Below are 24,099 nucleotides of genomic sequence, written 5' to 3' on the forward strand. Positions count from 1 at the left end.
TTTGACAAAAGGTCTAAAGAGGCATCAACTTCAGTGTAAAAGTTCCTGAGATGTTACGATAAAATGTGATCTTACCTGGAGATGCTGCGTGACAGCAGAGGAGCAACACAAATATTGTTTCCATCATGTTGTATGGGAGCTACTTGTTCAAACCTCACACTCACACAGCTGCTCACATGTCGACAGAGAAAGGAAACAGTGACAGCCGAGGGGAGGAGAGAGGTCTGAATGTGGCTGCACAAAAGGAACAACACCAGTGCCCACAAAATTCACACCTGTGCAGCTCACAGGGTCTTTAAAATATGTTTCAGCTCCAAAGTGTGAGAAATAAATAAGTCAGTGGTGTAGGCGGGAAGATAGTAACATCTTTTTGTTGTGATTTATTGTCTCACAAGGTGCTAAAGCCACCAAACACAGTTCCTTACAGGTAAGTTTCCGTTCAATGTCTTTACTGTATGTAAAAACAAAAAGCTGCCAAACCATCAGAAACTGTTTGCTTCCCATCTCGCACCTGCAGCTCGTTTCCTGTCCTACTGCCCCATCTAGTGGTCAAACATAAAAACTACATTATGGCTCCGACATATGTATGTTTTTTTTTCTTTCTCTGTGTCATGAAACATATTGAATATTGCTGAAATATTACAATTTTAGACACTGTCACTCTCATCATCCAATCACAGTGCAACATCTTTTACATTAATAATGTTCATAACATAGTGTCACAGTTCTTTAGATGAGTTTCAAAATGGCAGAATCTCCTGATCACTGTCCAGAGTGCTGATCCTGGAGCTGCTTCAGGTAGCTACATGATGTCGGTGCAGCATCCTCTTCTCTTCCTCACCGTCCTTCAGTCAAAGACAAACAGGAAATAAAGGGTGGAGATGAAACCCTTACTTATTATATACGCTGAGAGAAAAGACAGCAGGGAGAATACTTACTGTTAACAAGCTGAAACCCTGAAATACAAATAAGAGATATGATGTCAAAGAAATGAATTGACTTTCACATAGAACAGCCCATAATATGAAGGACAGGACTGTCACAAGTTCATCCTGACTTCATCACTGGAGGAAAAAAAACATTGTTGCTGACCTTGTATCTTCTTTTTCCAAATCAGTCCACAGATGCAGAGAATCAGCAGCAACACAACAACAACAGCTCCACTGACCAGACCGACAGGAAACTCTGAGGGAGGAACTGGAGCCAGAACAATAATATTCACATTGTTGCACCTTAACAAAACCAAGTTGTCTAAGTGATATCTGAAGACACTTGTCTTAAAATTTGGCGTAAAGAAACTAAGGAACCTATGGGAAAAAAGGCTCAGAAGAAAGGAAGATCAGCTGATGTCACTCTTACCCATGTTGGTCCTGATGTGAGCTTTGTCCAGTTTGGTGACGATGTCGTCCTTCACTCCAGAGAGCTGAAACACACAGTCGTACCTCCTCCAGTCTTCAGCTTTGACTGATGAGACGTCCAGGTCAACACTCATCTGGAAGGATCCATCATGGTTGGGGAGGATCTCTCCTTGGTCCACGTCCTCATGAAGCTCCTCTCCATCTTTGGTCCAGAACATCAGGGCTCTGTGAGGGTAGAAACCTGTAGCGTGGCAGCTGACTGGAGAGGAGGGAGTCTTCTGGAGGAGAGACACTGAGGGACGGACTGGAGAGAGAGGGAGAGAGACAACAGGTAAGTTAGACTGGTGGTCGTTGGTCTCCACTACATGTTCAGACTCACACATTCATCTTCTGACAGCTCCACATAACAACAACAGCATCTCTCTCTTCTAACAGTGAAGAAGAGACTTCACTCACACTAACTGTTCACTGACTATCACCAGTCGACTGAGAGTGATGTCAGAGCACCAAACAGGTCAGTCTCTCCTGATTGGTCAGGACCAACTCACATCTTAAAACAAGGTGATGTCAGACTGAGGAGTGATGATACAGTGGTGATTCAGTCTGATCGGTCAATATCAACATTGTTGTGATCATCAAACTACATCAGGTCATGTGACTCCTTCCCATAGTTCATGTATGTCTTCAACCATTCAGGACAAATCTGAGTTATGAAGTTCACAGTGTACTGGGTTCTCCATTTCTCAGCATCCCATCTCAGTTTGGTGACAACAGCCTGTGGTTTTGGAGCGACCCATGTCAGTGTCTTCAGGTCCAGTGATATGAAGTCTTCTCCATCATAACCAAACTGGATAAATCCATCAACTTCTCCAGTCTCATCGTCCCATTTACATCCACTCAACCTCTGTAAGACGTGGACACCTGAGACAGAGACAGTTAAAGGACAGATGATGTCACCATCTGGTCAGATGATCAGTGTTAGACCTTTCTCTGTTGCTCAGTCAGGATTCAAAATCAGATAATCAGTGATTTTTTTCTGTATATATCCATAGGAGCCCTCAGTGATTTGGGGAGTGGATTTGTTATTTATATTTTGGTTGGTTATGGTTCTGTTTTTAGTATTTGTGATATAATTAATGAATATCATTATTTTTCAACAGCCACAGTGATTATAGAGAATTGGGTCATATTAATGTGGGTAGTGTCTTAGTTTAAAGCAGATATCATCGGCACGGCCGTTTCGGCTAATGCTGTGTTCAAGGCAGGCTTTTGAAACCGTAAGTTACAGCTTCAAGTCACAACTACGACTTGGTAGTGTTCCAGGTAACCCGTAGCTCGTGTTTTTACCGTCCTGTTGTCTGTGAAAGTTCCCTATAACGGCCACTCGTAACTTCCGACCCGTGAACTCGTACCAGATCGAACTGGTATGACTTCACAGGAAGGAAAAACACAAAGTACGAGTTTCCTTGAACGCACCATGAGTTAGCAGCCCCCGCCCTTGTCAGGCATCAATTGGTCCTCGTGCTACGTCACCACATTCACGCGCATCCCTTGGCTGCACACACAGCCCTTCATGCCGTTCTCTCCCCTCATTGGATAACACTTGTATCCCACAAGGAAAATTTTCTCCTCGGGTTACAGCAGAGCAGAGTGACGGAGAGACTCGTGTTTAGGCTGAAATACTTCATGTAAGTGATTGCTGACGGAAAATAGGACTATTTAGGACTTATATTAACAAAAACATTCCACTGATATCTGCTTTAACTCCTGTTCATCTGTGTGGGGAGGCGGTGAGTGTATGAGGGGCCGTACAAGCCATAATTCATTCTTTCACTCTCACACATACATACAATCTCCTTACACATACATATATTTTCACTCTCACATACATACATTCTCCTTACACATAAATATATTTTCATTCACACATACATACATTCTCCTTACACATACATATATTTTCACTGTCACACACATACATACATTCTCCTTACACATACATATATTTTCACTGTCACACACATACATTCTCCTTACACATACATATATTTTCACTGTCACACACATACATACATTCTCCTTACACATACATATATTTTCACTCACACATACATTCTCCTTACACATACATATATTTTCACTCACACATACATTCTCCTTACACATACATATATTTTCACTGTCACATACATACATTCTCCTTACACATACATATATTTTCACTGTCACACACATACATTCTCCTTACACATACATATATTTTCACTCTCACATACATACATGTGAAAGAATGAATTATGGCTTATACGGCCCCTCATATGTGTGTGTGTGTGTGCGCGCGCGAGCATAAGCGTCTCTCACGTGAGCCATGCGCCATGCGCTGGGCACGGACCGGTGATTCTTCTGGTGTGACGGCGCTCCGTCACACCAGAAGAATACAGAAGAATGATGAAAAAGAACAAAGGAAAAAACGTCCGCTCTCGGCCGTATGGAGAAGGTTAAAGGAAAAACACAGATTGCACACACAGGTGTGGTGCATTAAGACTCCACTGCGTTCAATAACATAGCATAGGACAAATTAAACCTACAATGCAAACAGAGTATAAACAGGCAAATATCATGTAAACAATGTGGGCTTTCTAACATGTTGTAGAATTTACTGGAATACATGATGAATCAGTGTTTCAACTTTGACTTTTGTAATGACTGAAAACCTTTGACATCAGACTGTCCAGTCATGAAGACTCCCTCAGTGTCAGAGACTCATTATAAACTGATAGTTAGAAGAGCAGTGGCCTCGTCTCCGTTTGGTGTCAGAAGAACGTAGGAGAGGACAGAGTCTATGAAGTTCCTCATGTGTAGAGTCTGTTTCCAGAGTGTGAAAATGCAGAACTTCAGGACTCTGATGTGTTTAGTAGTTTAGTGTGTTTAGTGTGTGTAGTAACATCAACAAAGTGACACAGGGAACAAACAACACAAAGCTGTTTTACTTTAAAGAATCTGTCACTGATTCAGAGGTTTATGAGAAGTTTCAGCTGAACTTCACCCTCCTTAATGTTTACTGATGATTATGTTGATGATCTGTAGATTGATCATTGTTTAACAGCAAAAATATTAATGTCATAATACAGACTGTACCTACCTCCACTGTGGTTAAAACGCTGCTTGATTTGGTCCATCCTGGCTCTAGAGAGAGGTAAATCTTCAAAACACTCTCTTTTGTACCAATGCAGGTGCTCAGGGTTCTCATCCAGCGCTCGTTTCGCCGAGGTCTGCTTTGGTTCAACTGTGTTTGTGTTGCTGTTGCACTGACCTACCTCAGTGTCGTCAACCAGTCCAACACCAACAAACTCAGGGAGGTTTGTGACTCCAGAAGATACAGTGGAGAAAAACGCTATGATGTGTTTCACTGTAGAACAGACACATTTTTTTTTATTATAATATAAACCTACACTCATCATAAATGTGATATATTCTGTCAGATTCAGCTGAAAATCCTTTAGAAATAAAGTGAAAACAAACCATGCAGCAGTGTAACACAGGAGCAAAATCCAGAGCTGAGCAGAAAGTAAAGAGAAGAGTTAAATATCTGAATGTGATCCTACCTGCTGATGAACTGTGACAGAGAAGAAGAAACAACAGTAAAGTCTTCATTTTGTTTTTCCAGACAAACAAAGGACCGATGATACAGACGCTCTAACTTCTCTCTTTTTCCTCGGGGGGGGAAGGTTCAGGTGTTGACGTTCAGGTGTGTTGTTTTGGCACGTGATGTCATCGTCACCACATGAAGTGCAAAAGGACATGACGTAATTCTTATCAAAAATGTGTTTCCATAGCGATGAACTGGGTCTCTGGGAATCTGTGACTCGTGTCAAAGATTATTCTGTACAAGTGCACACCAGTTTTTTCTGTTCTGTTTCTTCAGAGCTCTCTGTCTCAGCTTGTCTGCTACTAAAGTAAACTCAGATCACTTTCTCACATGATGATAATGACAAAGTACTTTTACTTTTTATTTAGTAATTTTAGTTATACTGTATTTCTTTATTTCTGCAGTATTCATTTCTGTGGTCATATGTTAATCAGGCGGGCAGTCCTACCTTGGTCTAAAAAATGATTGGATCTAGACGTATGATTGATTGTAAAAAAAAATAATAATAACGTGAATATACAGAGAAAATATTTTTCATTACCAATATATATTTATTTCACATTTAAGTACAGATCTAAATATACAGATGACACTCTCAGAGCTTCAGAGTAGAAAAGCAGCTGTCACTCAGACTCTGTTACAGAAAATAATCCCAGAGCTTCAGGTTGGATTCAGGTTCTCAGTGAGTTCAGAGTCACCAGGAGCTGTAAAAGTCACAAACATGTTGTTAGTCCACTCATCATCACACACTGAACTTCCTGTCTGGACAGTTTAGTTAAAGCTCTTTAACCCACTGTAACGTTCATGTGTTCAGAGGCAGTAGAGGAAAAACAAGTTGTACTTACGAGGTGCAGGGAGTTCAGCTGAAAACAGAAGAAGAAGTTGACTTGTCAAACATTTTCATATTGAAGTGTAGAGTTTCATCAGACTCTGAGTCTTGTCACTTGTTGCTTTATCACATTTTGACTCAGTGTTGCAGCCTGGACACAAACATCCACTCAGCTGCTGGACTCTCTCACCTGTCTTCTTTTTGTAGACCAGAAATCCAACCACAGAACAAACGAGGACGACGACAAGAACAACCACTGCAACGACGACGGCGATGGTCGTGACACTGGACTTCTCTGTTCAACAAAACACAAAGAAACAAAACCATCATCACACAATGTGCAGGTGAAGCAGGTTAGAGCAGAGACTCATGAGTTCATCATGTGTCACATTCATCCACTCATCAGTTTTCTGACAGAAACATGAATAAACATAAAGATGAAGCTTTGCAGATTGTTATTGAGTCTTTTCACTCTTTGCACTTTGAGCTTTTCTCCACAGTGAGGCGCTGCAGACCAGGAAGAGACACAACAAATGTGCAGGATTTTCGGGCCCTAGTTTGGTGGCGCAGCGCAGGTGGCGCAAGGTACTGTAGCACAGCCGGTGTAATGCAAGTTTCGACCAGCAAAGCCTGGCTCAAGGTCAGATTGGCAGATCGCGCTGCGCTGAGATAGGTGTGGCCGCGCAGCAGGGGGAGGCGTCACAGATTCAGCTTGGCGCAGTGGAAGTTTCAGGAAGTTTCACAGCAGGGACGAGCTGGCACTGAAAAGCAGCTGTGGATGTCCCAAGAGCAGGACTGAGGGTGGAGGATGACTGCATGTCATTGCCGTGTTGAGATACGCACTGTGCCGTTGTGATGATCCGCTTTATTTATTTATTTACTTATTAATTTATTAGCGGGCGAGCGACCGCGTCGTCACGCAGCCGTATTGAAAAACAAAACACAAATCATCATCTCTCTTAGCCCACCACAACAGCCTTGGTATCAGATAGTCAGTATATAGCCTATACTCAGCATCTCATCACAGAAAAAAAAGAGACAGGCAGACAGAGAGAGAGAGAGAGAGAGAGCGTCCTTTACGCTGATTTCATCCCTGTTACGCATGGTGTTTGTTTATATTGTGATTAGTGTACACCTCTCATCTTTCTTACACAGGGTTTGAATAAATGTGAGTTTCTTTATTAGTTTATTAGTTGTTGTTTTTTACTCTGGGCAGCGGTTCTCAGTGTATTAAATCAAACCTGATTAAGGATATTAGTAAACTCATTATTCGGTCACTCTGAGCTCGGACCTCCGGACCAAAACAGTTGTTTCCTCCTGGGAGAGGTTCGGCCACTGGCGTCGCTGTCTCCTCCGTCCATGTCAAAGTATAAAATGACAAACTTGCAGTGCGCATCGCCCGCGGCGCAGTTAAAGGTGAGGAGAGGAGCTCATTTGATTGGTGAAGATCCGAATCGGCTGTGTTAATCCCACTTCACGCCTTTCTCTCCTCCTCCTGTCTCCCTCCCGCCCTGTCTCCTCCCCCTTTGCCGTTTTGCGCCGGTAGGAGGGACGAGGGGAGGGTCTGCGCTGGCCTGAGTCGGACTGCGCTGCCCACCAAACTTGCAAAATGGACCTGGACACGCCTCATTGGCGTGGCGAAGCTGCGCTGCGCTTAGACTTCGCTTGGTCTAGGAAACTAGGGCCCTTCTGAACACATCGTTTTCTTCTAGGTCTCCTAAGGTCTGTAATGTGAATTTTGTTGTAGATTATTTCTGTATGAATGTGGAAAAAAAGTTTAAATTGTTTATCACCTTGATCAATTCTGACTCCAACATTTCCCATGTTGGTCCTGATGTGAGCTTTGTCCAGTTTGGTGACGATGTCGTCCTTCACTCCAGAGAGCTGAAACACACAGTCGTACCTCCTCCAGTCTTCAGCTTTGACTGATGAGACGTCCAGGTCAACACTCATCTGGAAGGATCCATCATGGTTGGGGAGGATCTCTCCTTGGTCCACGTCCTCATGAAGCTCCTCTCCATCTTTGGTCCAGAACATCAGGGCTCTGTGAGGGTAGAAACCTGTAGCGTGGCAGCTGACTGGAGAGGAGGGAGTCTTCTGGAGGAGAGACACTGAGGGGGGGACTGGAGGATTTTAAAAACAACACATCATCATCATTATCAGGATGAGGTTGTAAATGTCTCTTTCATGATGAAAATACTGTAGTTAACTCCATTATTTAGCTTGGTGCCATAAAGTTTGACAGGGTCACAGGATAAATTAGATGAGATGACTAATCGAGAGTGAAGGAGAATTCTCTGTGACCCAGAGTGTATTATGTTGTTTAATTTTGAAATTCAAATGAATACCTCACAGACTTTTAAATGGGAAATGTTTCATCTCTGACAATGCTTTGTTTAGCATCAAATCATTTTTTCCATGGAAAATCTTTAGAAAAAGAATCTACAAACTACTTTCTTTAAGAAGTGTGCTGGTGTGACCGATGTTGTTCTGGCCTGCCCTGAGTGGGATCCAACTCGGGTCTCCGTGGGTGACAATGCTAACCTTTTCGCCAAGAGTTAATGATTACTTGACAGGTGGATTAGCACGTCTTTTATGGGTGAATGAGTTTAACTAAAGTACCGCTAACCGACACACGCTGTCACTTATCCTTACTGGTACCTCGTGACTGTGACTATACCCGCGGACCTCCGTTACACTGGAATATAAGTATGAAATGGAATGATCGTCTATATCAATATTCATACTCATGATTCAGAAGTAGGCCTAAGTGGCTATTTTTAATTTTAAAAAAATTGAAAAAAAATGATCTTACTTGTACATCTTTTTTTATGAAAAAAAACCTTCATGGTCATTAATTTAAAGCAGAAGTAAGCGATCCGGTCGTGCATTCACGCGCATCCCTTGGCTGCACAGACAGAGAGGACCGCCCCTTCATGCCGTTCTCTCTCCTCATTGGATAAAGGTTGTAGGATACAAGGAAAGTTTTCTCCTCGGCTTACAGCAGAGCAGAGTGACTGACAGACCCGTGTTTCAGACCAAACACTCTATATAAGTGATTGCAACTGTTCGGCGCAATTAAAAACTTAATGATACACTCCAGTTCAGTCTGTCTGTGCCTCCTGCACAATTTATTGCTCTAACTAACCAATTAGCCTTGTGGAGAGTCGCAAGGAAAACGGGCAAAAGAGGAGCATTCAGAGGCGGCCGCTCTGGAGCTGCGACTCAATCGGCGGTGGCAGCAGCCCCTGGAACCTTCATAAATGTGACAACATCGTTCCTGGGAGAAAAATGCATGTACCTGCCTGTGAGACAGAATATTAAGCAGCAGGGGGTAAGAGAGTGAAAGGGGGAGATGAAGAGAGGAGAGGAAAATATACCGGAGGGGCGGAGGGATGGATGACAGAGAGAGGAAGTGATGAAGTGTGTTGGATTACAGGGTGACATTGAAAAGAAGCCTCTCTGTCCCTTTTTATGCCATTCCCCCTCTTCCAATATTCACTGTTCACTTCCCACACGTCATCCACCAACTTCCACATCCACCAAGATAGTGCAAGATATAACTATTTAAGACTTCTATTAACTTCTATTTAAGACTTATATTAACACAAACATTCCGCTTACTTAGAAATAGAGGAGATGCCAGGTCACGTGACTCTACCTGTTCTCTTTAGGAAACCACTTGCAAAGTTGAAAAACTTCTTTAGTATGGAAGGAAAAAGGTTGATGAGGGCGTTCTTCCACATCTGAATTTTAGCTGCATCTCCATCCCACTCTTGTTTGATGGTTTCTGCCCAGGGGTTTGCAGCGATCCACGTCAGAGTCTGCAGGTCAAATGTGAGGAAGTCGTCCCCATTATAACCATACTGTAAAAACCCATCAACACTTTGAGTCTCATCGTCCCATTCACAGCCCAAAATCTGCTGGATGATGTGAAGACCTGAGACAAAGACAGAGTGAGATAAAGAGGCAGAGTGTCATTTCACAACAACTCATCTGACCCTTAAAGTCTGCACAGCAGTGGAGCGGGATGGCCAGCAGAGTCAGGTTCTGACCAGTGACATAAATGATAGATGATAAAAATAAACAGAAATATGAATACCAGTAATGTGGGACTTATTATGTTCTATTAAAGGGATAGTTCAATATTTTGTCAAATTGGCCCATTGTCATAATCCCTATCGTCATAGCAGTGTTCGTTACCTTTAATTGTCGGTGCAAGCTATTTTTAGAACGGCGGAGCAGAGCCGTGAGCTGCTCAGAGCTACGCTACGGAGGCTCATGGGATTTCTTGGTTTCCCTCATCTAACGAACCTACTGCTATGGCTATAGGGATTATGGCAATGGGCCAATTTGCCAAAATGTTGAACTATCCCTTTAAAGTAAAAACAAACAAACAAACAAAAAACAGAAAGAAATAAACCAATAAATCAGGTAATAAAAATGTTATGACAAACATACCGTCAGTTTGGTTTGACTGCTGCTTGAAACTGGCTGTGTCCACTCTGAACATTTGCTCATAATTTCTGCTGCCACCAGTAAGTGTTTCCCACTCTTCTTGATCATTCTCTATTAATTTTTTCACCCAGTCCTGTCTGGGCTCAACTCTTTCCATTCTGCTGTCATAGTACCCCATCTCAACTTCCTCAAATTCCCCTGCAGCCATGTAACCAGGGATGTTTGGAAGTCCAGAGGAGATCATGGCGTAAAACCTCACTGAGTGTTGGACTGTGGGATGAAGATGATCAAAGCGGATTTTTTTAACTTTTGATCAATCGCAATAAGAACAAGACATTAAAAAATGAATGAGGCATTATAGCCTCATTGTTAGGAATTATTTTTCTTATCAGTTTTTAAGTTTTTCTAATCAGTTTAAATAACCTAAAGCTATGGTCGAGGAGATTGGTCTGACGAAGAGCACACCTTCACTGCTCGAAACGTACGTCACTACAATAAAGTGATACGTTGAGTCCTGCAGAGTTGCGAGTCCTACCCTTGTTTGTCCTATTTTGCCTATTTTTTGTACTCTGCACCTGCCCTCGCTGGTGTGATGTACATGTCCACTCTGGTTTGTTCCGAGGAACAAAAGAAACCAAAAAAAATACATTCTCTGTAGCAGGCCTACAAAGAAATTGACCAATCGATCTGCATGGGAGTTTCTCCTTGCTCAAATCCCCTTCCGCATTTCAAAATACAATGTGGTTTGTTAGGCCCTGAACAATACAGCCACACATACAGTATTAAATACATTAATTCAGTGGCCTCTGCTTTTTTCAAAATTTCCTCTTTGTGTTGCGTCGACCATAGCTAAAAGTAGCCGTTGCACCTTTAATGGTATTTCTGAAATTTGAACTTGGTCAGTGCATTCCCAAACTCCGAGGCAAGGCTAGGCGTCTTTATTTATATAGCGCATTTCATACCAAGGCAACTCAATGTGCTTTACATAAAGATAAAACATTTAAAATGAACAGCATAAAAACAAACAAATTAAAAAAAAATCAAAAAATATTGTAAACATTAAACATAATTAAAAGCAAGAGCAAAGAGGACTAAAAAAGTAGAAGAAAAGTAAATAGATAAAGTTTAAAGTTCCTTACAAGAGGTCAGCCATAAGCACATGAAAAGAAAAATGTTTATAATTTGGATTTAAAAGTGCTTAGAGTTGGGGCTGATTTCAGTTCTGCTGCATGGTTTGCTCCAGTTGTGTGCAGCAGTACAGCTATATGCTGCTTCTCCATGTCTAGTCGAGTTGTAATTTTAATCTTCACACATAATCAGTTGCTTGTGTTTAAAAAGATAATAGATAATATATAGTATATGGATCTTATAACATTTTTACCAACTAATTACATGTAAAATATATATACAAATACATGTAATGACACTACCTGCAGATGCTACGTGGCAGAAGAGCAGCAGTATCAGGAGCTTCTCCATGTTTTTCTGACAGACCGAGCTCGACCGAAGTTCAGCCAAAAATCTGTTGGTTTTCCTTCTTTATTTCACATTTGTTTCCTGGTTGTGATGAAGTTAGTGCATATTTTAGACGTGCTCACCCGTGAGTAGCTACCTGCGGGTGATCAGGGCCTTAACATCCCACTTTGTTCATGTTTGTGTAAAGTTCAGTGTCACTCTGTCTCAGCTCGTTTTCTGCTCAAGTCACACTTAACACAGAGAAACTGACTTGATCCAAGTCTTCACCTGAAGAATGACCAACTTTATTCATATATCACTCATCAAACACTGACAATAATGAAGTTTGCAGCAGCAGAGTAGTTTTCCTGACAGTGATGACATATCACAGCTGCACAGATGAACTCATTCAATAATCAAAACACATTGTTTTCTCTACTTGACTGGATTTTAACTCCATCAGACTGTAACTGTTTCCTCAAAAAGAACCCGATTTACTTGTTTCTGTTTTTAATCCACATCATCAGGGTCAATGTCAACAATGTTAAGTATGAGGCTCCAGCTTGACTCCACTTGTCTTCTTTGTGATCGTTACAAACTCACTCAGTTCATTAAAACACAAGTCACAACATCTGTGGTTCTCTTCCTCTACAACTAAATATTAAATGCAACAAAATAGAAAGTTAAAGGTGCCATATGTAAGAATGTGGCCGAAAACGGTTACTGCAGTCAAATTCAAAACACAGTGATCTTGTTTTTTCTCCCAGTCGTAGCAGCAGCTCAGTGGAAGCAGACCAGAGGCTGAAATGCCACTGACGCCGCCGTGACTGGGAGAGAGGGCTAGGTGGCGCAACATGCCGACACGTAAATTCAAAACATAAACATGATTTGCAGTCTGCAAAAAAAGATTTTTTATGCGAATACTCTGGCTGTACTATTGTTGTTGGTGAGTTCATCATGTTATATGAACATTATTCCTGAGTCTCTGTGACATATTAGGAGGATTTTACGGCCAGTTGCTTTAGATTTCTTACATACTGTACCTTTAAGAACAGATAACATCTGATTAAAAAAAACAAAAACACACAATAATAACTTTTTTTTCATTATAAAAGCCACACTGAATATAAACAGCTGAAGATTACAGAATGGTGGGAAAGTGGTGTTGCCATCTAGTGGTGAAGTACTGAAACACACCCTTACATCTAATTAGGGTCCGGGCAGCTAAGCTGCCGGGACACTATTGTATTCCTAGGAATTCTTCTTCTTTCTTTCTTTCTTTCTTTCTTTCTTTCTTTCTTTCTTCTTCCAAGGAAGTCATACTTCCCATGGGCGAAAACTCACCAAACTTCACAGAAACATCCGACCCCATGCCAGATTCACTCAACTCCAAGGACATGTGCCCCCCCCTCCTAGGGGGGGCACAATAAGCGTTTAAATTTAAAAACTTTAAAAATTCCTACCAAACCAACGGTAGATGCTACAGTGTTGAAACTTCACCACAATGTAGCCTCAATACTGCTGAAACTTTTGTCCACTTAAACTCATTACAAATTATGAAGTCCATCACTCTGTTTTTTTCAATAACTGTAAAACTTTTAAAATGTATCTCCTCCCACAATTTTTGCTCAATTGTCACCAAACTTGCTACAGAGCATCTCCAGACCGTCCTCCACAAAACTTGTTTCTCGGATTTTTGATTAAGCAAAAATTGAGCCTACAGTGCATGAAAACGTTTGACTGTAAACACTACTGTAAACATATACCATCAAATTCTTGCTAAATACATTTTCAAACTTCCTGAAAAAAAATGAGAATATTCTGGAGTCATGGTTAATGAAGTTTGGCAAATATCAGAATTTTAATTCAAAAACTGAATTTTTGAGAACATTTTGAATTCTGCTCTCATGGGAACAACTGCAATCAATGTGAGTGTGGAATTTTTAAACATCAGATTTTCTCTTATGAAGCAAAACACTTATCATTAAAAACAAATCACCAACATTTCCATGCTGTCAAGATGCAATTTATGTATTATCAGATTTTTGTTTAGATGACTGAATTTCTGAAATTTTGACCATTTCATCACAACAGCTGCCCGGGCACTGGCTCACCTGAGTGGATAAATGAAGCTACACAGCAGGTCTCACTACCAGCCAATTAGCTCAGCGAGTTAGGAGCTGGTTCTTGGTGTCAGAGGTTGTGGGTTCGAGACCCAGCAAGGGTGATGATGATGATGATGATGATGATGATGACAGATCAAAATGTCACATGTCCTCAAGCTGTTTTGCTGTCTAAATGCAATTTATGTGTTAACAGATTTTTGTTTAGATAACATAATTTCTGACTTTATGACCATTTTTGAAATCTGCCTTTACAACAGCTGCCCGGGCACTGGCCCACCTGAGTGGATAAATGAAGCTACACAGCAGGTCTCACTACCAGCCAATTAGCTCAGTGAGTTAGGAGCTGGTTCTTGGTGTCAGAGGCTGTGGGTTCGAGTCCCAGCAAGGGTGATGATGATGATGATGACAGATCAAAATGTCAGTTGTCCTCAACATGAAACACAAGACAATTGTCCTAATGGTGGCATCACAGCAAGCTTCTAATTTTAAAAATCCAAATAGCTTGGACTGGACTATGTGCGAAGGCTCCTAACATCTTAGAGTCACAGTAGATGTTTAACAAATACATATCATTACCTCAAAAACTGATTTTTCTTTTTACTGTGGTTTCAAATCTGCCTACACGACAGTGAATGGCTTACTCAATTTGTGAAGCCACTATTGCACTCCCACTTGTCAATTAGCTCAGTGCGATAGGCAACGGTCTTTGGTTCCCGAGGTTGTGGGTTCAACCCTCAACTGGTCCAAATTGGACATTATAAGGACAACTGTCTTGTCTTCCTATTCTCCTGTTTGTTGCTCAGAATTGCCAAAATTTGCCCAAAAGTAGCCCGGACCCGACCCATCGCTGCGCAGCAGCTATAATTTTAGTTTATTATAGCAGGACAGTGTACAATACCATTAGTCACTTGTAAAACAATGAAACAATGAAAAGATGGTTGTACCAGATTTAGCCTCTAGGGTGTAGAGTAAAACACCTTTTGTTTTTATAAACACACAAATTATATCACTTGACAAGAAAACTTGAATCACTTGACACTACACTGTATGTACAGGACAAGAGGAGTTACTCTTCCCTGGCTATGTAGCTACAGTGCTAAATAAATATTTAGCAGGTATACTGTATAATGTTTACCATGTTCTCCATGTTACTTTGATGTGTTAGCATGATAATTGGCAATAAACACAAAGTGTGGCTGCAGCATTTGTTTTGTGTTTGATCATGAACCAAAGTTTCTCCCCAAGCATCTGTTAATGCCAACATCTGTGGGTCGCTGAAAAGAGTAAAAGAGTTGGTTCTCACTTCTGTTTTCTCGTGCAGAAGATTATTCCAGTAACACACCCTGCCAGCAGGAGACCTATCCCAACAGCTCTCAGGATAGCAATGTAGAGAACTGTAAGATCAACTGAAACAACAGAAAATTTAAGTGAACATTCAAGCAGCTGATGGACTGTGTCAGCTAGCGTCTTTTAAAAGGGTCTGAAATGCATTTTGTTTTCTGCACCAGTGCTCCCTGCTGCTCCTCACAACTAATTGACACATTGATTCAGTTATACAGCAGGTTTATTTACAAATCTATATTCCAAATGTATTGAGTTTGCATGACGACCTCACACAACCACACATCAACTAAACCACACTAGCAGAAGTGAGGTCATCTGGCAGAGAGAGACTGTTGAAGCTTTGGTGTTTTTCTGTCTGTAAGTGGTGAAACTGTTCTCGATTTGTTACCCACTGTACAGAAGAACACGTATAAAACAACCGGTGTGTTCACCACAGTTCACAGGAAGTCATGTTGGTTGGTTGATCAGGGAAATTATAGAGCATTCACATGTCACTTCACTGAGTGGATGTAACATTACAGCCCATTATAGATCATTATATAGGCTATGCTTGCAGTGAACACACATTGCTGTAGTGTTGCTGATGGTTTACCTCAGTGATGTAAGAGGCAATGAATCAATGTCAAAAAGATAAAACACTCAATCAAAATCTCAAATCAGCACAGCATGAAATTAATCAATAAAACAACCAATGTGTCTGATTCCAGCTTTACCTGAGTTGGTCCTGATGTGAGCTTTGTCCAGTTTGGTGACGATGTCGTCCCTCATTCCAGAGAGCTGAAACACACACTCACAGTTCCCCCAGTCTTCAGCTTTGACAGATGAGAGGTAAATGCTCTTCTGAAACGATCCATCATGGTTGGGGAGGATCTCTCCTTGGTCCACGTCCTCATGAAGCTCCTCTCCATTTTTCCTCCAGAACATCACAGCTTTGTTTGGGTAGAAACCTGTAGCGTGGCAGCTGACTGGAGAGGAGGGAGTCTTCTGGAGGAGAGACACTGAGGGGGGGGCTGGAGAGAGAAAAATGTGTTTTACTCCATATTCACTGTGATGTTAAATGACTTGTTTAAATCTACATCAGGTCATGAGACTCTACCTGTTCTCATCAGAGAGCTCCTTCCATAATTCACATAGTTCTTCAGTCTCTCAGGACACTGCTGGGTGAGGAAGTTCTTCATTTGAATTAATGAAGCTCTGTCCTCGTCCCACCTCTGTTTAATGAAGACGGCCTGTAGTGTTGGAGCGATCCATGTCTCTGTCCTTAAATCAAATGCTAAGAAGTCTTCTCCATCGTAACCATAGTAGTTATAGGCAGAAACCTCTTGAGTCTCATCGTCCAATTCACATCCAAACATCCTCTGGTAAATGTGGACGCCTGAGACAGAGACAGAGACAGAGACAGAAACTACTGTCAACTACGAACTGAATGAACTGACAAAACACAAATTGACAATCACAATGATCATGTTTGAACTCTAGATTTCTTTGCATAAATATAGTGAGACATGAATTTACCTTCAATGTGGTTGAAGAGCTGCATCCACTCCTTCATGTTGGAGTTGAAGGAGCTTTGACCAACACGACACTCCTCAGTGAGTGTGTCCATGTGTGTTGGATCCTCTTCCAGTAGTTTTGTCATCCAGTCCTGTTTGGCTTCAGCTCTTCTGCTGTTACTGTCACAGTAAATCACTTCAACATCATCAACCATCGTCACAGCAACAAACTCCGGCCAGGTTTGGATTCCAGAAACTCCAGTGAAGAAAAATTTCAGGGAGTGGGTCACTGAAACACATTTTCACAAATGAATATTAAATGCATAAAAATAAATCATAAAATAAGATGAATTTTTGAACAAATTATTATCATTCATCTATTTTCTTGTGCACCCCACCTCAGATTACCAGAAACGATGCCCCATGTTACAGAAATTAAAGCACAGGCTGCTCTAAAGCAGAGTCACATGATTAAACAGACACAATAAAATGATAAATATACTTGCAACTGCAGGTGATAAAAGTTCATTTGTAGAAGTAGTTACTATATCAATAATCTGGTTTTATTTGGAGAATGCACCTTTTTCCCAGTAATTCCTAAATGTTGCACTCATCACTTTTCTCCTTATTATTCAAAATTTCCCCCCTCACTTGCTCACATTGGTGCTGCTGCTGCTCGGCTTTTATTTGCCATTTCTGGTCTGTACATTAGGGATGTAACAGATTCAGCAGCACAGCCTTGAGTTGTAGTTTTGACAAAAGGTCTAAAGAGGCACGACCTCAGTGTAAAAGTTCCTGAGATGTTACGATAAAATGTGATCTTACCTGGAGATGCTGCGTGACAGCAGAGGAGCAACACAAATATTGTTTCCATCATGTTGTATGGGAGCTACTTGTTCAAACCTCACACTCACACAGCTGCTCACATGTCGACAGAGAAAGGAAACAGTGACAGCCGAGGGGAGGAGAGAGGTCTGAATGTGGCTGCACGAAAGGAACAACACCAGTGCCCACAAAATTCACACCTGTGCAGCTCACAGGGTCTTTAAAATATGTTTCAGCTCCAAAGTGTGAGAAATAAAGAAGTCAGTGGTGTAGGCGGGAAAATAGTAACATCTTTTTGTTGTGATTTATTGTCTCACAAGGTGCTAAAGCCACCAAACACAGTTCCTTACAGGTAAGTTTCCATTCAGTGTCTTTACTGTATGTTAAAACAAAAAGCTGCCAAACCATCAGAAACTGTTTGCTTCCCATCTCGCACCTGCAGCTCGTTTCCTGTCCTACTGCTCCATCTAGTGGTCAAACATAAAAACTACAACCAACATACTGTATGTTTTTTTCCTCCTTTCTCAGTGTCATGAAACATATTGAATATTGCTGAAAATATCACAATTTTACACACTGTGACTCTTTCATCCTTCATCATCCAATCACAGTGCAACAACTTTTACATTAATAATGTTCATAAGATAGTGTCACAGTTCTTTCTTCTTAAAGACAAATTAGGAGTTTCAAAATGGCAGAATCTCCAGATCACTGTCCAGAGTGCTGATCCTGGAGCTGCTTCAGGTAGCTACATGTCAGTGCAGCATCCCCTTTTCTTCCTCACCGTCCTTCAGTCAAAGACAAACAGGAAATAAAGGGTGGAGATGAAACCCTTGCTTATACGCTGAGAGAAAAGACAGCAGGTAGAATACTTACTGTTAACAAGCTGAAACCCTGAAATACAAATGAGAGATATGATGTCAAAGAAAATAAGTGACTTTCACAGAGAACAGCCCATAATATGAAGGACAGGACTGTCACAGGTTCATCCTGACTTCATCACTGGAGGATAACAACATTGTTGCTGACCTTGTATCTTCTTTCTCCACATCAGTCCACAGATGCAGAGAATCAGCAGCAACACAACAACAGCAGCTCCACTGACAGGACCGACAGGAAACTCTGAGGGAGGAACTGGAGCCAGAACAATAATATTTACACTTTATATCAACATTGTTGCAGCTTAACAAAACCAAGCGTTCATTGTTGTGTCTCAATTTGAATACTTCCATACTCACACTAACTATTTGGAGTAAGTAAGTGCGTTCACATTGACTAGTGTGGCAAAATGCAGTGTGATGTAAGTACCTGGATTCTGCACTCATAACGGTCAAAAAGTTGAGTGTGGAAAGATGGACACTCACCACCCTCAATGATCGCCGTCTTGGCTTCATAGCAGAACATAACATAGGCCTATGTAAATCAACATACTAGCAGGCCAATGTTTTCCGCCAGTAAGAGGAGCCGGCTGACGCGGCGGCGGTGGCATAATCTCCAACTCGTATTAAACAGATGTCCCACACAAGCAAAAACAAAAAAGTCTATGAGTAAGGCCTTAATTATTGCCAATTTAAATAACAAACCAAACAAGCCGGTAGATGTGTTCAAGGGCGACTGTAGCAGTCCAAAAAAAGAAGGAGACGTTGGCAACTGTTGCAATTGTTTGTTCCAGTAAGTGCACAACGACAGCTTCAGTTTTCAGTTTCTCTGTTGCTCATTTCCTGTTGCCTAAGTGCTATCTAAAGATACTTGTCTTTGGCTTAAAGAAACTAAGGAACCTGGGGGAAAAGAGGCTCAGGAGACAAGAAGACCGGATGATGTCTCTCTTACCCATGTTGGTCCTGATGTGAGCTTTGTCCAGTTTGGTGACGATGTCGTCCTTCACTCCAGAGAGCTGAAACACACAGTCGTACCTCCTCCAGTCTTCAGCTTTGACTGATGAGACGTCCAGGTCAACACTCATCTGGAAGGATCCATCATGGTTGGGGAGGATCTCTCCTTGGTCCACGTCCTCATGAAGCTCCTCTCCATCTTTGGTCCAGAACATCAGGGCTCTGTGAGGGTAGAAACCTGTAGCGTGGCAGCTGACTGGAGAGGAGGGAGTCTTCTGGAGGACAGACACTGAGGGGGGGACTGGAGAGAGGGAGACTCAGACCAACTCAGGTCTTAAAACAAGGTGATGTTAGACTGAGGAGTGATGATTCAGTGGTGATTCAGTCTGATTGGTCGATATCAATATTATTGTGATCATCAAACTACATCAGGTCATGTGACTCTACCTGTTCTCAGCAGAAAGTTCTTCCCATAGTTCACGTACGTCTTCAGCCACTCAGGACAAACCTGAGTGTAGAAGTACTCGTTGCGTTTCATTCTTACTTTCTCAGCATCCCATCTCAGTTTGATGACGACAGCCTGTGGTTTTGCAGCGATCCATGTCTGTGTCTTCATGTCAAATGATATGAAGTCTTCTCCATCATAACCGTACTGATGAAAACCAGTAACTTCTCCAGTCTCATCGTCCCATTCACATCCACTCATCCTCTGTAAGACGTGGACACCTGAGACAGAGACAGTTAAAGGACAGATGACGTTACCTCTTGTCAGATGATCAGTTTTAGACCTTTCTCATTCTCACAGTCCTCTGCTGCTCAGGATTCAAAAGCAGATAATTAGTCATTTTTATAGGCTATATCTGTTGGAGCCATGAATGATTTATATTTTGGTTGGTTATGGTCTATATATTGTTATTTGTATTTGTCACAATTTGATATGTTGTGATAATTTATAAATGTCATTATTATTGAACAGTCACAGTGATGACAGTAGAAAGTTGGGTCATATTAATGTAAATGGTGAGTGGATGACTTAAAGAGTAGTAACTAAACCCCTAAACCACTTTTTTTCTGCTGAAAACAAATATTATTATTACAGGGGCAGTCACTTTTCGGCAAGGCTTTGCCAGAAAGTGACTGCCTAGTAACTCAGGAGTGCAAAGGGTAACATTGGTGCCCTCGACTATCACTCCAGAAAATGTTGTTGCTGTTAAACAGAGACTGTACCTACCTCCACTGTTGTTGAAACGTTGCTTGACCTGGTGAATCGTGAATCTGAAATGAGGCAGAATCTCGAGACAGTCTCTGTTGTAGCGCTGCAGGTGCTCAGGGTGCTCATCCAGTGCTCTTTTTGCCCAGGCCTGTTTTGGTTCCACTGTGTTGGTGTTGTCGTCACAGTGGCCAAACTCAATGTCATTAATCAACGCGACAGCCACCGCCTCAGGAAAGTTTGTGAGTCCAGAAGAAACAGTGCAGAAAAATGTCAGGGTGTGTTTCACTGTAGAACAGACAAGGTTTTTATTTGCACCTTTAATATTCCCTTAACTGGTGTGCACATTAATAAACTTTGCTTTGTCTTGACCTGTTTAAATGTTGTTAAGGTCTGGGGTTACATATAATTTATATAATTTATTTTTGGACAATGAGTTTATTTTAAGGAATAATATGATGGTGTGTGGCCTGTGTTCACCATACATGGCTTGTCAGCTTAGTTTGTTAACGAGCTAAATAACCAATAAATGAATTTACACTGGGCTGCACAGTGAGACAGTGGTCAGCCCCTTGGTTCCTTGGCCTGGAACCTTTCTGGGTGGAGTTTGCATGTTTATTCAGTTCATCTGAGGGCTGGCACACGTGAACGTCTAGCTTGTGTTTAAAAAAGATAACAGATTATGGATCTTATTACATCCTTACCAACAAATAATATATATATTATTTATATGATGTTACCTGCGGGTGCTACGTGGCAGAAGAGCAGCAGTATCAGGAGCTTCTCCATGTTGCTCTGACAGACTGAGCTCGCCTTAAGTACCGACAAGAACCAGTTGGTTTTCCTTGTTTATATCACAGATGATTCCCGGGGACTGTTGTTCGAAAGTAGAATAAAGAAATCCAGGAAAGGCCAGGTTAGACAGTCTCATATATCTACCCTGGTTTAATTGGTTGTTTGCACTCCGAAACAGGCTGAGGAGGAGCGGCTTTGTCACTTCCAGTCAGTGCGCAGCCACAGTTTTCTTCAGTCGACCACAGAGATTGACCACAGATTCGCCGATAAGGTCTGGCGTACTTTCCTCCAATGAACAGCGGATCTTAATCCTGACGTAAAGTGACACACCTCTTTTACAAAAAAAAAAAAAAAAAAAAAAGGAAACACCTCCGCTGAGCAGAGAGAACTGCTGACTGATTGAATGTGAAAGTAATCCAAAACTATAATCCGTCATAACTAAACTCCTTTCACAAACAAGTGTGCACTTTCCCCTTAATGATGAGCAGTGGAAGTTGATTCATTGCACAAATTTCTAAAGTAAAGTTCATACAGCACAAATACAAGCGGCCAAAAGTGCAACTGGTGAAAATGAATTAAATATAAGAACATTAAGCAGTCTGGTGCTTCAATAAATTGCTGATAACAATGTTCAAATGAGGTGTATAAATTATTTGGAAGGTGTCTGCTCACACATTTAACTTTATTCTTATTTTCGGAGGCCTATATATTTTGTAAAAGAATAAAAATAAATCTGTAGCTCTTTTTGCTCTATTGCTTTTTATGAGAAGCCAGTGGTCATAGAAAATATCATATGGACACAGATGGTGAACACCCTGACAGCCTGCCTGCTAATTGTGAGGATTGCCTGACATATGCAGTGTCCACAATACTGTGCTAATATGTGTTTTACAGAATTCACAAACCGTCAGACATCTGTAGCCCTGAATCTGAAGAAGCAGGCAGCGCTGGCAGATGCAAAGATTCAGTGTGAGAAGAGAAAGTTGCAGGATATGGAGCTTGATAGAGAATTACAAAAAAAAAAAAACCTTCAGAAAACTGGAACTGGAAATCAAGAAGCACATGAAGGCCTAATTATGAAAAAATAATGTTTCGTGTTTTTTGATTATTGTGAATGTACAGTATTTAGTTTGTTTAAAAATCAGGCCAATATGTACATAAGAACATGGAATAATTGTATGAAACACAATTATTTCTGATCAGAGTGTCTGCTGACTTCACAAATAAGACAACTGAATCAACTAAGCCTGGCTGCTGAGAATAAATCACCATAGTAACTTGACCAGGATAAATTTAACTTGTTTTCGAACAACCGACTAAATTCAGCCAGGATAACCAACATATCCCGGCTTAATCCTATAGGTTTCGAACAACAGGCTACTGGTTTTGATAAATAAGTCAGTGTATATTTTAGACGCGCTCACCTGTGAGTGATTCACTGCAGGTGATCAAGGATTGAAGTTCAAGTCACTCTCTGTCTCAGCTTGTTTCGGTGAATACGATCCAAGTCCTCACCTCAAAAATGATCAACTTTGCACTCATCAAATGCTGATGATAATGAAGTTTGCAGCAGTAGAATAGTTTTCCTGACACTAGTGATGATAATATCTGTAGCTACAGTTGCGCAGATGAACTCGTTCAATAATCAAAACATTTTGTTTTTGTGTAGCCTACTTGACTAGATTGGCCTGTAGGTCGTGTTGCTTCTAATTACTGCTGGGCCCTGGACAGGCCAGTGGGTTCAAACTGTAACTGTTTCCTCAAAAAGAACTGACTGACTTGTTTCTGTTTTTAATCCACATCAACAGGGTCAATGTCAACAATGTTGAGTATGAGGCTCAAGTTTGATTTCACTTTTCTTCTTTGTGATCGTTATCAACTCACTCCTTCACTCAGTTCATTAAAACACAAGTCACAACGTCTGTGGTTCTCTTCCTCCATAACTACAGATTTAATGCAACAAAATGGAAAGATAAGAACAGATAACATCTTATTAAAAAAACACACAAAAAAATACAATTTTTTTTCTATTATAAAAGTCTTCACAGCCACACTGAATAAATTACAGCTGAAGATCAAAACATGGTGAGAAAGTGGTGCTGCTATCTAGTGGTGATGTACTGAAGCACACCCTTAAATCTAATTGGTCTAAAATGCCTTTTGTTTTTATTAAACACACAAATTACATCAATTGACAAGAAAAAGAAACACACTATGTACAGGACAAGAGGAGTTAGAAAGTTTTTCTTTCCTGGCTAAGTACAGTGCTCATATGCTAATATTTATATTTAGCAATATTAGCATATTTATCCATATTAATTCAATGTGTTGCATGATAATTAGCAATTGTGGCTGCAGCATTTGTTTTGTGTTTGTTTACGAACTAAAGTTTCTCTCATTAAAGTTTGGACCTAGCGATGGTCCAAGATGAAAAAATGTAATACAGAAATTAGTCCTTATGTGTATCAAATTTTCAAAACGCCAACATCTGTGGGTCACTGAAAAGAGTTGATTCTCACTTCCGTTTTCTCGCACAGAGGATCATTCCAGTAACACACCCTGCCAGCAGGAGAACTATCCCAACGGCTCTCAGGATACCAATGTAGAGAACTGAAAGATCAACTGAAACAACAGAATATTTATTCACACTGGTTGAAGATGAAGTGCTGAAAATATTCTACATGAAGTGAACATTCAATTGGACAATGGACTGTGTCAGCTGCAG

General features: G+C 41.1%; 3 protein-coding genes and 1 long non-coding RNA gene across 4 annotated transcripts in view; all 4 read right to left on the minus strand.

The window, feature by feature from the left end:
• The window catches only part of LOC146978059 (major histocompatibility complex class I-related protein 1-like), a 62,426-nt gene extending 40,844 nt beyond the window's left edge, over window positions 1-21,582 (minus strand). Inside the window, exons 1-3 of the mRNA XM_085790797.1 lie at window positions 21,320-21,582; window positions 20,601-20,867; window positions 19,817-20,095 (exon numbers count right to left, since the gene is read on the minus strand). Coding sequence (XP_085646923.1) covers window positions 19,817-20,095; window positions 20,601-20,867; window positions 21,320-21,368 — 595 coding nt within the window. The 5' untranslated portion in view covers window positions 21,369-21,582. The remainder of the gene's footprint in view (window positions 1-19,816; window positions 20,096-20,600; window positions 20,868-21,319) is intronic.
• LOC146978064 (uncharacterized) lies at window positions 364-19,155 on the minus strand. The gene is made up of 3 exons (XR_015037036.1): window positions 18,567-19,155; window positions 939-956; window positions 364-845 (listed from the first exon to the last, which is right to left on the minus strand). It is a non-coding gene; the product is annotated as an uncharacterized LOC146978064 (long non-coding RNA).
• Window positions 1,340-16,942, minus strand: LOC146978065 (major histocompatibility complex class I-related protein 1-like). The gene is made up of 3 exons (XM_085790466.1): window positions 16,735-16,942; window positions 16,316-16,594; window positions 1,340-1,662 (listed from the first exon to the last, which is right to left on the minus strand). The coding sequence occupies exons 1-3, from the start codon at window positions 16,925-16,927 to the stop codon at window positions 1,340-1,342; spliced, it is 795 nt and encodes a 264-aa protein (XP_085646592.1). The 5' UTR covers window positions 16,928-16,942.
• On the minus strand, window positions 6,305-11,885 carry LOC146978066 (major histocompatibility complex class I-related protein 1-like). The gene is made up of 5 exons (XM_085790467.1): window positions 11,725-11,885; window positions 10,298-10,564; window positions 9,498-9,776; window positions 7,646-7,959; window positions 6,305-6,343 (listed from the first exon to the last, which is right to left on the minus strand). Exons 1-5 carry the CDS (start codon window positions 11,771-11,773, stop codon window positions 6,305-6,307), a joined length of 948 nt encoding a protein of 315 aa, XP_085646593.1. The 5' UTR covers window positions 11,774-11,885.
• Window positions 21,583-24,099: the final 2,517 nt, after the last annotated feature.

This window comes from Trachurus japonicus, chromosome 11, assembly GCF_045865225.1.
Source record: "Trachurus japonicus isolate A0001 chromosome 11, Traja_1.0".
NCBI lineage: Eukaryota > Metazoa > Chordata > Actinopteri > Carangiformes > Carangidae > Trachurus > Trachurus japonicus.